The 12,576-nt window shown below is 54.5% G+C and overlaps 1 protein-coding gene across 5 annotated transcripts in view; it reads left to right on the top strand.

The window, feature by feature from the left end:
• Positions 1–12,576, top strand: part of CEP104 (centrosomal protein 104) — a 55,499-nt gene extending 42,923 nt beyond the window's left edge. For 4 of the 5 annotated variants that reach the window (XM_029228794.1, XM_029228795.1, XM_029228797.1 and 1 more), the window contains 7 exons: positions 3,292–3,328; positions 3,527–3,593; positions 4,401–4,509; positions 6,088–6,226; positions 6,396–6,463; positions 9,334–9,424; positions 10,290–12,576. In XM_029228794.1, the coding sequence (XP_029084627.1) occupies positions 3,292–3,328; positions 3,527–3,593; positions 4,401–4,509; positions 6,088–6,226; positions 6,396–6,463; positions 9,334–9,424; positions 10,290–10,405 (627 nt within the window). In that variant the 3' untranslated portion in view covers positions 10,406–12,576. Of the gene's footprint in view, positions 1–3,291; positions 3,329–3,526; positions 3,594–4,400; positions 4,510–6,087; positions 6,227–6,395; positions 6,464–9,333; positions 9,425–10,289 lie in introns of those variants that run through there. The other variant, XR_003794461.1, reaches the window with a different exon arrangement.

A 12,576-nucleotide genomic window follows, 5' to 3' on the forward strand; every position in this document is an offset into this window, starting at 1 on the left:
TAAAATAGATAGCTAGTGGGAAGCAGCCGCACAGCACAAGGAGATCAGCTCGGTGCTTTGTGCCCGCCTGGAGGGGTGGGATAGGGAGGGTGGGAGGGAGGGAGATGCAAGAGGGAAGAGATGTGGGAACATATGTATATGTATAACTGATTCACTGTTATAAAGCAGAAACTAACACACCATTGTAAAGCAATTATACCCCAATAAAGATGTTAAAAAAAAAAAGAACAAAAAAAAACCCAAAGTTAGCAGAAGGAAAGAAATCATAAAGATCATATCAAAAAGAAATGAAGAAGAAATGAAGGAAACAATAGCAAAGATCAATAAAACTAAAAGCTGGTTCTTTGAGAAGATAAAATTGATAAACCATTAGCCAGACTCATCAAGATAAAAAGGGAGAAGACTTAAGTCAACAGAATTAGAAATGAAAAAGGAGAAGTAACATTTGCATGCTCGTCATTCTCCCCGGGGATGAAGTGTGCTGCTGGCCCAGCCGTGTTTAGAGAGGACGCTCGGAGCTGCAGGAGTTGGCGGAGCAGGGAGGGGGTAGAGGGACAGAAGTCCTCTCTGCAGCTTCTCGCCTCCTTCAGAGGCAAAGGAGGTAAAGGAGCTTGAATATGAAGATCTGATTTCCGTGCACTAAAAAAGGAAGGTTTGGGGCAAATGCTGCCCGTCAGGAAGCACTGAGTCCTAGTGCGCAGGGGGCATCAGATGGTGTTTGGTTGTATGAAACGTGTCCCTTCTGAAGGGCCCTGCCTCTGTGATTTAAATTTGTGCCATCACTCTGGGTTTTGTGATTAAGTTCATTAAGTTGATAGTAAAAGGGAGAGGACGTGGGTGCATAAGGCCGGCTGTGCTCATGAGGGTGAGTCTCCTGGGAAGTGCTCTGACCACCGCTTTTTAGAAAAAGAATAAGTGACTAAAAATGGCAAAAAAGAAAGAAAATACAACCGAATGTATGTTGAAGTGCCTGTGACAGAAAGTGACGGTGACGTTTCCGCTGGACACTGGCGTGTCAGAATGCCTGTGAGAAGAGCGGGAAAGCGGCCACCGAGGAACGGAAGAGAGGAGGCGGGGGACCAGCGGGGCAGCGCGGGAGCAGTGCCCGGCCTGGGAGCTGCCGAGGTCACCAGGCTGTGTGTCCCCGCAGCATCTGTGGTGCGGGTCATGGAGGCCTGTCCTCTGGCTCGTCTTCATCCTTCAGTGTTTGTTGAGCGCCTGCACTGGGCCAGCCCTGCCCTGGGCTCCAGAGATGCAGCAGGAACAAGGGCCGCTGCTCCAGGAGGAGAGACCACACGGCACGGCCGCTCAGGAGGGTGGGTGCTGTCCTGCTGTCCTTGTCCTGAGATGATCACTGAAGCCATCTCGTAGGAGGATGACGGAATCTTTTTTTCTATTTTTTATTATTGTAAAATATACATAACATGAGATTTACCATTTTAACCATTTTTAAGTGTACGGTTCTGTGCCGTTGAGGACATTCACATCGTTGTGTAGACACCACCACCATCCAGCTCCAAAACTTTTGAGCACGGCAGAATATTCTTAAATCACCCGATTGCTCACGAGTTTTCGGAAAAGATGTTTAAATTACTAAGCAGTTGTCTAATCTGTTCAAAGCATAGATTAAGGGAGATTTTATAACTCAAATTTAACTTTTGGCATTGTTCATTTGTCTCCCTGCAAGATATACAAACGCATCTCTCATTAATAAGAATTGTTTTTGATGCCCAGAATCCATTTGTGTAAGTTTGCTTTCTTTAGTTGGTAGGTGTATAAATCACGTGAACCCTATTTGCAAGTTTAGTATCAGTTTGTCAAGTGCTTCCCCAGTCCTAAAATTGTATTCTCGTGTGTTTTCTGTATTCAGAGCTTGGGTTGGAGAGAAGTTCCTATCGTGTAAGCTTTGATTTTCTGCAATCACGGTAGACAGTGTCTATGTATTGCGTCACTTAATGCCGTGGATAGGGGACCAGCTCGTCCCTGTCCTCCCGTGAAACTGCAAGTCCCAGATGCGCCTCCCCCACCAGTGGCCAGCAGCCCAGGCCACATGGGTCTAGCAGGCTCAGGTGGGGCAGACTGGCCAGTGCAGGGAGGAAGGCTTGGTCACAGGAGGAGCCCCCGGGAGGCCCCTGAGTGGCAGGAGAAGAGCTCGGTGCAGAGGGGCAGCTTCCCGCCATGGACACACAGGGCCCTGCACCCTGTCCTTCCTCCGGTCAGCAGTGCCTCCCTGGCTGTCACCTCCCACAGTGGGGACGCCCAGCAGCCAAGACCCACGAGGCAGATACGCGGTGCGTGAGGGTGTGGTGCCCACTCAAGGGAAGAGGACGCCAGAGGAGGGAGGCGGCCAGCTGACGCCGCCTGACACCACGTGACACTGCGTGGCGGGGGGGCCCCCGGGGGAGCAGTGCCGTGGCCTGTGGAGCCTCCAGGGGTCCCTTTACAGGGGCAGTAACGGGCCGCCCTGGCCACTGTGTTTGCAGGTGGTGGGAAGGGCAGGCTCCTGGGGTGCTGAAGCAGAGCCTGCGGGGCTCACTGATGGGTCGGGGACAGGCCACACCTGGAACAGGAGGGAGGGGTGGGAGCCGCTGGGGTCTCCAGGCTTCGTGGCCTGGATACCTGGAAGACTGGCAGTTCTGGGCTCTGCGCCAGAGGCTGCGAGGGGCGCACGTGAGGGGGAGCCTGTGGGCAGGGAAGGGGGGGGTTGGTCTGGTTAAGTCACATTTAAGTGACGTTAAGACCCACGTACATGCTGGGTAGCAGAGAGGCCCAGGTGATGGCACAAACGTTTGGGTCATGAGCACAGAGATAGGTGTGCAGCCTGGGACCTGGGCAAAAGCACCGTCAGGGTCTGTATGGACAAACGGGGGGTGGGCTGAGTCCTGGAGGGGGCGCAGGGGGCGCCCTGGGAGCCCGACTCAGAAGGGCCTGGAGGAGACAGGTGAGGAGAGTCACGTGCCGCCGGGAGCCCATGGCGCGTCCTTCGGGTGGGCAGACACTGATGATGGGCAGGCGACCCAGAGGGGGTGCAGGTGGCCTTGACGAAGAGTGGTTTCCAAGGAGACGGGGACGGGGGGGCGGGCAGGAGCCCGAGGTAGGGGCTGTGGAGGGCAGGACGGAGGAGACTGCTGCCCACGGATTGGGAGGGCGACTCTTTCAAACAAGTGTTGTTTGCGGATGGAGATTCTGCCACGCAGCCTGAGGTCGTGCCTGCAGGATCACAGTAGACCCTGGGTAGACTCACTCACACTGCAGCCATTTGTCCCTGATCTTTCTGTTCTTCTGTTTCAGGAAAAAGAGAGTGAAGCTGTGAAGGCCAAGAATCAGGGTACGTAAGAAACCACTTTTATTCATGCGGCGAATGTCTGCATCTCCGATGCTTCAGGGCTGAATGCAAAATACTACCTTTACTAACTGGTAGCTTTTAAACTGTATTTCCCATCCAACTGGTTAACTGGTTACTAAAACTTTGAAAATAGTTTTCTACAAAAGGTTATTTAAATAGCTTTCTTTTTAATTTCTTTAGACACTCAAGGAAGGAAAGCGGCCCCACCTAATGCTCCAGAAATTCCAGATAATCACTATTTAGATAAGTGAGTAAAGTTGTCTCTAACCCACTGTAGAATAAGTAGAGGGACTAACCCATAAAAATGCCATCAGATAAATATATTCTCCCTGGTTCATGAGGATTACATGAACTAGTTGGCTCTTTTCAGTGATTTTGAAAGCTAGGAAATTGCCCTCCAAACCAGGAGCATCAGCTGTGAGTCAAGATAACCTTTCCTCTCTTTCCCGACAGAAACGAGCAGGCTGTTTGTCAGAAGTCCTGTTACAGGCCAAAAATTCTTTTAGTGTTTTATGAAAGTATAGTTGATTTACGGTGTGTTGATCTCTGCTATACAGCAGAGTGACTCAGTTATACATATATATGTTCTTTTTCATCTTCTCCACTATGGCTTATCACAGGACATTGAATATGGTCAGGCTCAAACGTTACAGCAGCAAAATGCTTTCTCCTGTGCTGTGGCTGAGACAAATCTATAAGGAATTTAAGGGAAATGTCTTGGTCTAATCTTTTCTTGTGATTTAAAATATCCTTTCTGCTTGGTGACGCTGACAGAGTTAGAATTCTAAGGGATCTTAAGCTACTTTATCTCAAACCCCTACGTGGTAAAGACTCTTGTTTACGCCCTTTGATAGAGGAGCTACCCAGCCCCTCCTGAGGCCCCTCTGTGAGGGGCAGCCGTGCCTCCAGGTCAAGCTGAAGCCCACTCAGTGGGTCCAGGATGGTGGCCGCAGGCTGGGCATGGGGGGCGTCACAGAGCTCCCCGGGAGCCGGCAGAATGGGGATGGCTAAACTGGGTCTGTGCTTCATTTCTTACCTTTCTGTTTTGTTTCAGTTTATGCATTTTTTGTGGGGAGAGGAGCGACTCCTTCACAGAAGAAGGCTTGGATCTCCATTACTGGAAGCACTGTCTTATGCTGACGAGATGTGACTACTGCAAACAGGTCAGGTGCTGGGCACGGGCGGGCCAGACCCAGGCAGGCGAGCTGGACACGCAGTTCCCGAAGGCCGAGTCACAAAAATGTCCCAGATCTTAGCATTTTCAGAGGAAAAGTTATGGGGAAAGTTTTGTTGGGGTTGATTTTTCTTACTTTATTATTAGAGTATAACATATATATAACTGTATACAAGTCATAGGTGTTACAGCTCCTGAATTATCGCAAGATAAACAAATCCACGTAACCACCAGCAGGCCACGTACCGCAAGGTACCCCACCCTCCTCCCCAGGGCCATCACTGTCCTCATGTCTGCTGCTTGCTTTATGAGTTTTACCGAAGTGGAATCATACACGACGTCTGGGGTTTGCTGTACAGTACTCCGTTGTTTGGATGTACCGCGATTTATCAGTCCTTTCTACTACGTCTGGGTTTGGGCTGAGACTGTTAGGAATAGCATTGCTACAGACACCCTTGTGTAATCTTCCGTGCGTGCGGACGCACTTTTTTGGGCACACACCTCGCTGTAGGACGGCTGGGTGGGCTCGCGTCCAGCTGCAGAAGGCCGGTGTGAGCCACGCGCCTAGTGTCCGGGCGGGAGCCGCCCCCCATCCTCGCCAGCCTTGCAGTCGCCACCTGCCACGCGCCCATCACACTCTCCTGACGATGCTGGACTGGAGCCCTGTCCCCCTGCTGGCCTCTCGCTGACCTCTTTTGCGAAGCACTTCTAGTTTCTCACCAATATTTTGAATTGGGTGCCAGTCCCACTATTGCTGACGTGTAGTCGTTCTTGACACACCCAGATGTGCATCCTTCGCCACTTGAATGTGTGGTGTCCACTCTGTGTCTGGCCTCTTCACCAACGAGCAGGAGCTTTTCATTTTAATGTTGTCCACCCTATTGACCCGTTCTAGGGTTAATGCTTGGGCACCCTGTTGAAGGGGTCCTCGCGCACCCCAGTTGTTCATCTTTCCTCTATGCAGCCAGCCCTCCTTTAGACAGAGGAGGGGAACCAGAAGGGGAGTGACCTCTCCTGTCCTGGGTGCTCTCAGGCCTGCAGGGGCGGGGTGGGCAGGCCCCACCCTCTGAGCAGCTCCCCCCCACCCTGGCTGGCGGTGCAGACTCCTCCACCCGGCGTGGCCTGGCTCCTCTGGCAGCAAGCGAGAGTCTGCGGCGTGAAGCTCTAGGGTGTGTACAAGCTCCTCCTGGCAAAGAGTTCACAGTGGTGAAAGGGTCTCTTCTTGTGACCCATTTCCGGGCACGTTCTTAGAAATGGGCAGGAGCCCGGATTGAACCCAAGGCCACGTAAACCCCTGAGCTCTTCAGAGTACAGGGCAGGGTTAGTGTTGTGGGTGAACCGTCGCTTCCCCTCCCCGCTTAGCCGTGGCCTCTGGATGCTCCTGAGGTAGCAGGGCAAGCAGGATGTGAGGTCTCCAGCCACGTGTACGTGACTGCGCAGGTAACAGGTGTGTGCCTCCCTTCCCGAGTGGTGCTGGCGGGACAGGAAGCGCGCGCTCGTGCAGGGGCCAGGGCCGCACGCGCCTCGGGGTGCTCAGCCGTGTGACGTGTCCCGTCGTGGCTTACAGGTGGTGGAGATTTCCAGCCTGACGGAGCACCTGCTGACGGAGTGTGACAAAAAGGACGGCTTTGGGGAGTGTTACCGCTGCAGTGAGGCTGTTTTAAAGGAAGAGCTGCCCAGACACATAAAAACGAGAGACTGCAACCGTGAGTGCCCCCGCAGCCCCCCGAGACCCTCGCGCCATCCCCGGAGGCCCGGCTGGGGGGTCGGGGGGCAGATCCCGCGTCTGCCGGTGGCCCTGCCCACCCGTTCCTCTGCGCCGCCATTCACGCCCCACAGGAGTAACTAGATCTTGTCTCATTGAAACGGTTTCAGCTGCCAAAGCGGAGAAGCTGGCGAACCGGTGTCCTCTGTGCCACGAGAATTTCACCCCCGGAGAAGAGGTGAGGGGCTGACGGGGCGACCTGGCCGCGTGGAGGGACGGCAGGCGTCGGGCGGAGGCAGGCCCCCGGGGTGGGGTGAGGCTCTGTCTCCGGGTTCCTGCGCTCCCTGCCTAGCACGCCTGTGGCATCTCCCAGGAAGGGGGAGCGTCTCGGCTCTTTGGGATGGAAGCATGAAGTGGTTTCGCTTTTTCCAGGCTTGGCTTTCATCTCCACGTTGGGGCCTAGACTGGCCTCCTGGCCAGATTCTGTAACGCTCTGGTCCCTTGTGATGCATAAAGCTGAGCCCCGTCCAGGTTGGAAATCCTACCTCGTGTCCGGTGCCCAGCACTCCGCCCACTCCCAGCGTGAGCCACGCGGGTGACACAGCGGCCTAGCTGGGGGGCGCCAGGGTCTCCCACCCTCTCCTCCACGCGCCCCGTCCTCTGGTGTCAGCCCGATCACTCTGGCTCACACGACGCCAGCGCTGCCCTGAATGCTGAGCTCCCGCGGGGCCCAGCAGGCCCAGCCTCTCTTGCCCTGAGCCCCTCAGCCGCGGCCACCTGCGGTCCACCCACTGCGTCCACTGCGGGGTCCCTTGTCCCAGCCCTGGGGCTGTGGTGCCAATAGGATGGCTCAGACCCAGTGACGCCCCACCGTGCCAGATGGTGGGTCCGGCCGCCCACTGCTCCCTCAGCGCCCCGGCCATCCGGCCGTCCAGGGCTCATCCTCTCTCCCTCTCAGAAAACGCCACACACGTAACAGAGACAAGCATGGGAACCACGTGCCTCCTCACGGGCCGTGTGTGGGGAAGGCACGGTGAAGGTTTAGGTCTCTTCCATCGTTGACTGGTTTTCAGAATGACAAGTTGGGTCCCCAGCATCTTCCAGTGGTGGCTTATTTGCTTGTTGGATCTTACCACCATCAGGAATTCACGGCTTAAAACTGTCTGCCGTGTTCAGCTGTTGGCATCGCTGTGCTTAGTGGTGCACGAACGAGCCGATCTCTGGCCATCAGAGCCTCTGCAGACAGGCTCCTGGCGCTGCCGGTGGCCCAGGGGACTCAGAGCCTCCTGGCCGTCGCAACAAGGTGCCCCACCGAGCCTTCCATTCCTGGTTCCCTGCAGTGGAAATGACGTTCCAGCACCCCCTCGGGTGCCTCGGGTGCTCCTTGCTCCTGGTTCGGTACCATTCTGGGCCTCTTTGCGGACAGAGCCGGGGAAAACGTTGAGATAAATCCATCAAAAGTTCATGGTGGGGGCTTCCCTGGTGGCGCAGTGGTTGAGAGTCTGCCTGCCGATGCAGGGGACACGGGTTCGTGCCCCGGTCCGGGAGGATCCCACATGCCGCGGAGCGGCTGGGCCCGTGAGCCATGGCCGCTGAGCCTGCACGTCCAGAGCCTGTGCTCCGCAGCGGGAGAGGCCACAACAGTGAGAGGCCCACGTACCGCAAAAAAAAAAAAAGTTCATGGTGACGTTCCTGATTCGGAGTCTGAGCTGTAAGGGTTTCTTGAACCTCTGGCGTCGCATGTCTGTGTGTCCTTCCTTCCCTCCCAAGAGTCAGTGCCCACAGTCCCCAGAGATGCCCATTGGACTGTCACAGAGTGTGCGTTGCTCGGACCCACGTTCCCCTTGGCGGGGGCTCAGAGCAGCAGTGCGGGTGCTGCGGACAGGGAGATGCTGCTGGACACCGCGCTGTCCCAGCTCTTCGTGTCCCTCCCGTGCCTCCTTCTGGAGACGTGGGGCAAAAGCGTCTCTGCTTCACAGTCACGGGAGTTGCTCCACGTGCTTGTGTCGCCAGTTGTTAACAATTCAGCCTCATTGTTTCAGTCTGTGTTCAAGTCCCAGGGGTTTTCAAACACAAGCTCTACAATTACATGAGATACTTAGACGGTTCCAAAGTCTGTCAAATGAGACTTACTCAGTCTCAGGGAAGACCCGACAGAAGCTGCTGCCCTGCCCACCATCCCTCCTCTTACAGAGCGAGGGGTTTTTTATGGTTTATCCATTTTAGTCTTAAATGTGAACTGCTCTCACATGCCCATACATTTTCTCTCTCCCTGTGTATTTTTAGAATTTAGGAGCCTTTGAGCTTTTGTTGTCGTTGTCACCTTTACACTATTACTGTTGTACGTGACCAGCCCCTCCTTCTGGAGACCAGTCGGCTCCCTGCTCTGAGCAGCGCAGACATTGGCAGTGGCCTCCTTCCCTTCCTGCCCTCCCCCCAAGCCCCCCAGCGTCTGCCTTGAGGGGATGGCATCTGACTCACAGTCAACTGCAGAGAGGCATTAGCAGGCTTGTGCTGCTTCTCCTCTGCTTTCTCCGTGTTTTCTTAACGTGACACCACCCGCCGAGCAGCTTAAACACCCGCTGTTCTATCACAGTTTCTGTGGGTCAGAAGTCCAGGCACAACCTGGCTGGGTCCTCTGCTTGCGGTCTCCCAGGGCTGCACTCGAGGTGTCATCCAGGCTGCGCTCTCATCTGTGGCTCGGCAGGGAAAGGAGCCACTTCCTGGCCCATCGCAGGTGCTGGCAGAATTCTTTTCTTCGTCATTGTAGGACCAAGGGCCCTTCTTCCTTGCTGGCTGTCCAGCAGGGCCACCCTCAGCCCCTGCACCCTGTGCCCCTGGACCGTCGCACATTGCGCACCCCGCATGACAGCGGTCTTGGCATGTTTGCTTAGCGGTGATGAGAGCTGGGAGAGGTGTGAAGTGCAGGCAGCATCTCAAGATATGTGGGTGCTCTGGCCGTGCACTCAGCACAGGGGGCTCCAAGGCAGGACATGCACAGAGCTCAGGACCCACGCCCGCAGCCGCAGCGCATCGCCACCCCTGGCTCGGTCGTCTCAGTGGCCCCTCTGGTGGCCTGGTTCCCACTCCACCTGACTCTCGTTTCAGGCGTGGAAGGCCCACCTCATGGGCCCCGCGGGCTGCACAGTGAACCTGCGCCGGGCGCACGTGTTACGCAAGGCGCCCACGCTGCCGCCAGGTAAGCATCCGCCCCGGCCTCGGCCCTGTCCCTGGGTCCCGAACAAGTAGGGCGATCATGTCGTCAGCACCAGCTCTGGCCGAAGCCCCTCCGTGTGGTCCTGCTTCCCCACTCACAGAGTTGAGAAACCAAACCGCGGGTGTTCGCAGGCGCACCGCGGGTCTCGTGTCCCTCCGCACCATGGGTACCAGTGTCCAGAAACTCGGGGTTCAGTAGGAGACCCGTAGGCGGCGCCACGACCTGACTTCTGAATCCCAGTTCTGGCTGCTTTCTGTGGGATTTAGAATGCCTTACAGAAGAGTGTTGTTTTTCATTAGAAAATTATTCTTGACCTTGGATACATGACTTTATTTTGGGGCCCTGTGATCAACGAGGACATGAGGAAATGTGTCTCGTGCTCATTCAGCGCCAGGCACGGGCAGGAGCTGCACCCCTCACACACGCGCGCACGCGCGCACACATGCACACGTGTGAGGACCAGAGGTGCTGGGGGAGCTGCCCCGGCCTCCTAGCCAGGTAACCGGCCCTGGTCACATGGCTGCTGGTCTTCATTTCGGGAGCTGTTTGAAACTAAAAATTAGGTAAGCGGCTCAGTTCTTTCCTCTGACCGTGCGTCAGTCTCCTCCTCTGGCTCTTTCTTCTTCCTCTCCTGCCATCACATGTGCATCCTCGAGGGTGGCCCGCCCAGCCACCTCTCACATCTGCCGGCCCAGCCCGGCCACCTGTGGGCTAGATGACCCGGAGCGTCCCAGCCCCTCGTGCTCAGATCCTCCCCGTGTCTGGCGACCCCGGGCCACTCGTACTGTCACTGCGGCTTTGCACCCTGGCTCACGTTTGTCCCCCGTGCTCTGTGTGTCCACTGCAGGTAAAGGCCCAGCTGCAACCAAGTCAGGGACCTCGGGATCCAAGGTCGGAAGCAAGATCCCCACCCCCAAGGGGGGCCTGAGTAAAAGCTCCGGCAGGACGTACACAAAGCGGTGACACAGCACCGCATCTGCTCCCTCGTCTCCAAAGGGACTGAACAGCTTCCCCAGCCGTAGACGTGTCACCTCAAAGCATCTCTAGACATGGCAACCCCCGCTCCGCTCCTGCTGCCCCCAGGCTCCTGGCTGCGCCCGTCCCGACCGTGGCCCCTGCGTCCGGAGTGAGGCCCTGATCTCCCCATGGCTCCGGCTCGCAGGTCTCCACCCCCCAGGGCCCGGGGTCCACAGGAGACGGTCCTGCTGGAGGAGCGGCGCCGAGCGGCCCATGCGGAGGGACAGGCCCAGCGCAGCACCTCTGCACTGCTGCTTGGAGCGATTTCCATAAAGCCCTCACTCTAAACCTCTTGCGTGTGGGTCTCTCTCAGCCGTGGTGGAAGGTCTGCAGGGCTCGCCAGGCCGGGGGATGGGATGGGATGGGATGGGGGGCCAGTCACCCTGTGCCCCTCCTCCCCAGGGTAGGGGGGCCGTCGGCCTGCAAAGCCTGCATGTCCACAGCAGCAAGAAGTAAGGTCGAGGTCAAGAAGTTAAGGTCCCGGCCCGGCCCCCTCGGCTCTCGCCTGCCAGACGCTCGGAGCGCAGCCCACCTGACCCCCCCATCGGCGCCCACACCAGGCAGAGTGGAGGTTAATGCTGGCGGCTCCACGTCAGGCCCTTCCTCGGGGGGCTTCAAGTTCTTTACACACATGAAGCCCTAGAAAAATAGGAGACGACATTCCCCGATGATCCTGCGCTCACCTGAGCAGGTGTGTCCGTCGAAATAGCCCTTTCCTAAACCCCTGGGGCAGGCAGAGCGACTCCCACTCTGTGTAACATTCAGAGGAGCCTCCGAGCCTCTGCTCAGCCCGTCAGCCCGTCCCGCTCGGATCCACGTGGGAATTGCAACTGTACACTTTTCTCAAACACTTTGTATGATACTTTCAACACCAAAAACCACTTAAAATGATGAAACCAAACCTCAGAATCCAGTCTCCTGACCAGCCGCCAACCAACCTCCCTGGCCTGTGGCAGTGGCTCACCTGGCTTCAGAGCCAGGTAGCTGTGGGGGAGCCAGTGTCTGTCCAGAACGTGCTTGGAAAGGCCGCCTTCTCGTCCACACCTGTGGTCCCCAGGTGCCCAGCCCACTAGAGACCGAAAGAAGATGGCCCTCTCCGCCCCACCCGGCCCCGTGCCCAGGGTGTGCTTTCCTCCTGAGCATGATGCAGGCTTCCAGGATGACGAAACTTGTACTACACCGTTAGTGTAAGAATATTTTTAATTCCCAACCATGTAAAATAACAAAATATATATTTTAAAACTAATAGCTATTTGAGCGATGTGCTCCCTGGGTATGTTAGTGACCATGAATTTGTACTAGTCGGTCAATTTCCATTTTTGGTAGGCTAATGCTTTCTCATATGGTTGACTCAAAATACTGACCCGGAATAAGAGTGACCAAGAGAATTACCTTCAAAAATATACTCTATAAAAAAATGTAAAAGTATGGGGGGAGAAATAACGTAAAACTTTACTAGAGAGAGCAAAGTACAGATGCCAAGATAATTATAAAATGATCCTTCCTGGTTTCAAAAAGATGTTGCCATGGTCTCTCACCCATGAGAGTGAAGTACAGATAGAACACTTCTTTAAACAGAACAATGAGAAAAGTTAACCAAGAAATGATTCTTTTCTCTCCAAAACTTTTAAAAAATATACAGTTAATGTTTTCTATGTATTGTAACATAAAGAAGATATTTGTAAAATTACTTAATTTTTAGTGATTGACAAACAAAATTGAGTGCATTTAAAACAGATCAGTCTTGCTGGTTACAGAAGAATCATGTGCTTCTGTTCCGATGATTCCTGGCCGTGATCAGTGGCTATTAAAATATTTACAGAGTTATGTATATACTACTAAGGGACCAAGAATAAAGGATAGAAAACTAAAAAGGAACTATAAGCTCCCTTGGCCATTCATAAATATCTAAACTTGGAACAGTACTTAATTGAAATTTCACTCATGAATATGTTGTGGATACTTAACAATATTTATTTCTATTATTTTCATATTTCAAAATATTCTAATTTAAAAGAATTGTATCTATAAATTTGACATTAGAGTACAAGCGTAAACACTTTTAATGAAAATTCGCAACTTTTTAATGTTTTGACATAGTTTTCTATTTGTCTTTA

The sequence above is a fragment of the Monodon monoceros genome, unplaced genomic scaffold (genome assembly GCF_005190385.1).
Source record: "Monodon monoceros isolate NGI ecotype Baffin Bay Population unplaced genomic scaffold, NGI_Narwhal_1 Super_Scaffold_18, whole genome shotgun sequence".
Taxonomy (NCBI): Eukaryota; Metazoa; Chordata; class Mammalia; order Artiodactyla; family Monodontidae; genus Monodon; species Monodon monoceros.